The 1,605-nt window shown below is 45.6% G+C and overlaps 1 protein-coding gene across 1 annotated transcript; it reads left to right on the plus strand.

Annotated features, from left to right (window-relative positions):
* The first annotated feature begins 213 nt into the window (after nucleotides 1–213).
* LOC131221041 (uncharacterized) lies at nucleotides 214–968 on the plus strand. Its single transcript, XM_058216124.1, has one exon. The coding sequence runs from the start codon at nucleotides 214–216 to the stop codon at nucleotides 769–771; it is 558 nt and encodes a 185-aa protein (XP_058072107.1). The 3' UTR covers nucleotides 772–968.
* Nucleotides 969–1,605: the final 637 nt, after the last annotated feature.

The raw sequence follows: 1,605 nt of genomic DNA on the forward strand, positions 1-1,605 counted from the left end.
ATATAGCTGGTGTGAGGGACACCAGCTAATCCCTAACCCAAACCTGGCCCATTTTCAGCCGCTTCCAACCTAACCCTAACCTGGCTAACGATACTTCTCTCCGCCCACCAAAACTCCTCAAACCCTGTAAAACCCTGAAAATAAAAACAAGGAGAGAAGATGAGACCTCAAACCCTGTAAAACCCTAAAAATAAAAACAGTGTGGGAGAGAAGATGAGACCTCTCGATGAGAAAGAAACGACGGCAGTTTTCGAGAAGCTATTCAAATTCACAGGGACGAATCTAAAGCACATCGTCGAGCGCCCTTCTCTCGAAGGACCCGGCGCCTCTCGTTACTGCTTCCGCCTCCACAAGAACCGCGTCTTCTACGTCAGCGATTCACTCCTCAAGCGCGCCACCAACATCGCTCGAGACCGCCTTGTCTCTCTCGGCACCTGCATCGGAAAGTTCACCAAGACCGGCAGCTTCCGCCTCACCATTCAGTCCTTAGATCTCATCGCCGCCCACTCCAAACACAAGGTCTGGCTCAAGCCCACCTCCGAGATGTCATTCCTCTACGGCAACCACGTCCTCAAGAGTGGCCTCGGTCGCATCACCGAGAACACCTCCTCCGGCGATGGAGTCGTTGTATTCTCCATGTCTGACGTCCCTCTTGGCTTTGGCGTCAGCGCCAAATCCACGCAGGACTGCAGGAAGCTCGACCCGAATGGAATTGTCGTGCTTCACCAGGCAGACATTGGGGAGTATCTGAGGACTGAGGACGATCTCTGATGTGAGAAATGAGGAGTCTTTCTCGCCTTTTTCTTTGCTCTTTCACTGTTTCTTTTAAGTTGGTTTTCGTAATTGGGATTGGTGGGTCAGATTTTGAGGTCTTAAATGGTAGCCTTTCCTGCTTTTGTAAGTGGGTTTTACTTGATTTTGAATTTAATAGATATATGATTGATGTTTAAGGTGTTTGGCTTCCTCAATCTCATTGTCTGATGCTGTTTCGCCATTTCTCTAAGTGGGTTTTGGTAATTGGGATTGATGGATTGAGTTCTTAGCATTTCAAGCTTTTTGTAAGCAGTTTTTGTTTGTTTTCGATAGATATGAGATTGATTTTCAAAGTGTTTGGCTTCTTCTATCTCATTGTCTGATTTTCTTTCACTGATGTTAGATGATAAGCCCCACTTTGAATTGCCCTTGGCCTGTTTACCCTCTGATAGGAATAGTTGAATCAAGAGAATGTAAATCAAGAAAGGTAGGCAGTTTACATTCAGTTGCGCAAAATCTACTTGATGGATGGAAAAGGGTCATCTAATCAGGGAAAATATTTGGGCCATGGTCAATCAAAGGTGGGAACCACCAGGTGGACCGTCCATCTGCCCACTGCATAGGAATCAAATCATATTATAAGGACCGTTCCTTATTGCGTTATGATACTGGTTACTTCATTGGATTTCTATAGTATTTTTCAAGAGCATGCCTCTTATATGTTAGTTTGTCTTTGGACAAATGACAATTTTCACATTCAATCGCCTAATAATCATTGGTTGGATGATAAGGATCTTTCAGTCGGGGCAAATTGGCCACCATGGGCCAGGTGGGCAGGCCAGATTGATGGAC

Source organism: Magnolia sinica, chromosome 12 (assembly GCF_029962835.1).
Source record: "Magnolia sinica isolate HGM2019 chromosome 12, MsV1, whole genome shotgun sequence".
In the NCBI taxonomy this organism is placed as follows: domain Eukaryota; kingdom Viridiplantae; phylum Streptophyta; class Magnoliopsida; order Magnoliales; family Magnoliaceae; genus Magnolia; species Magnolia sinica.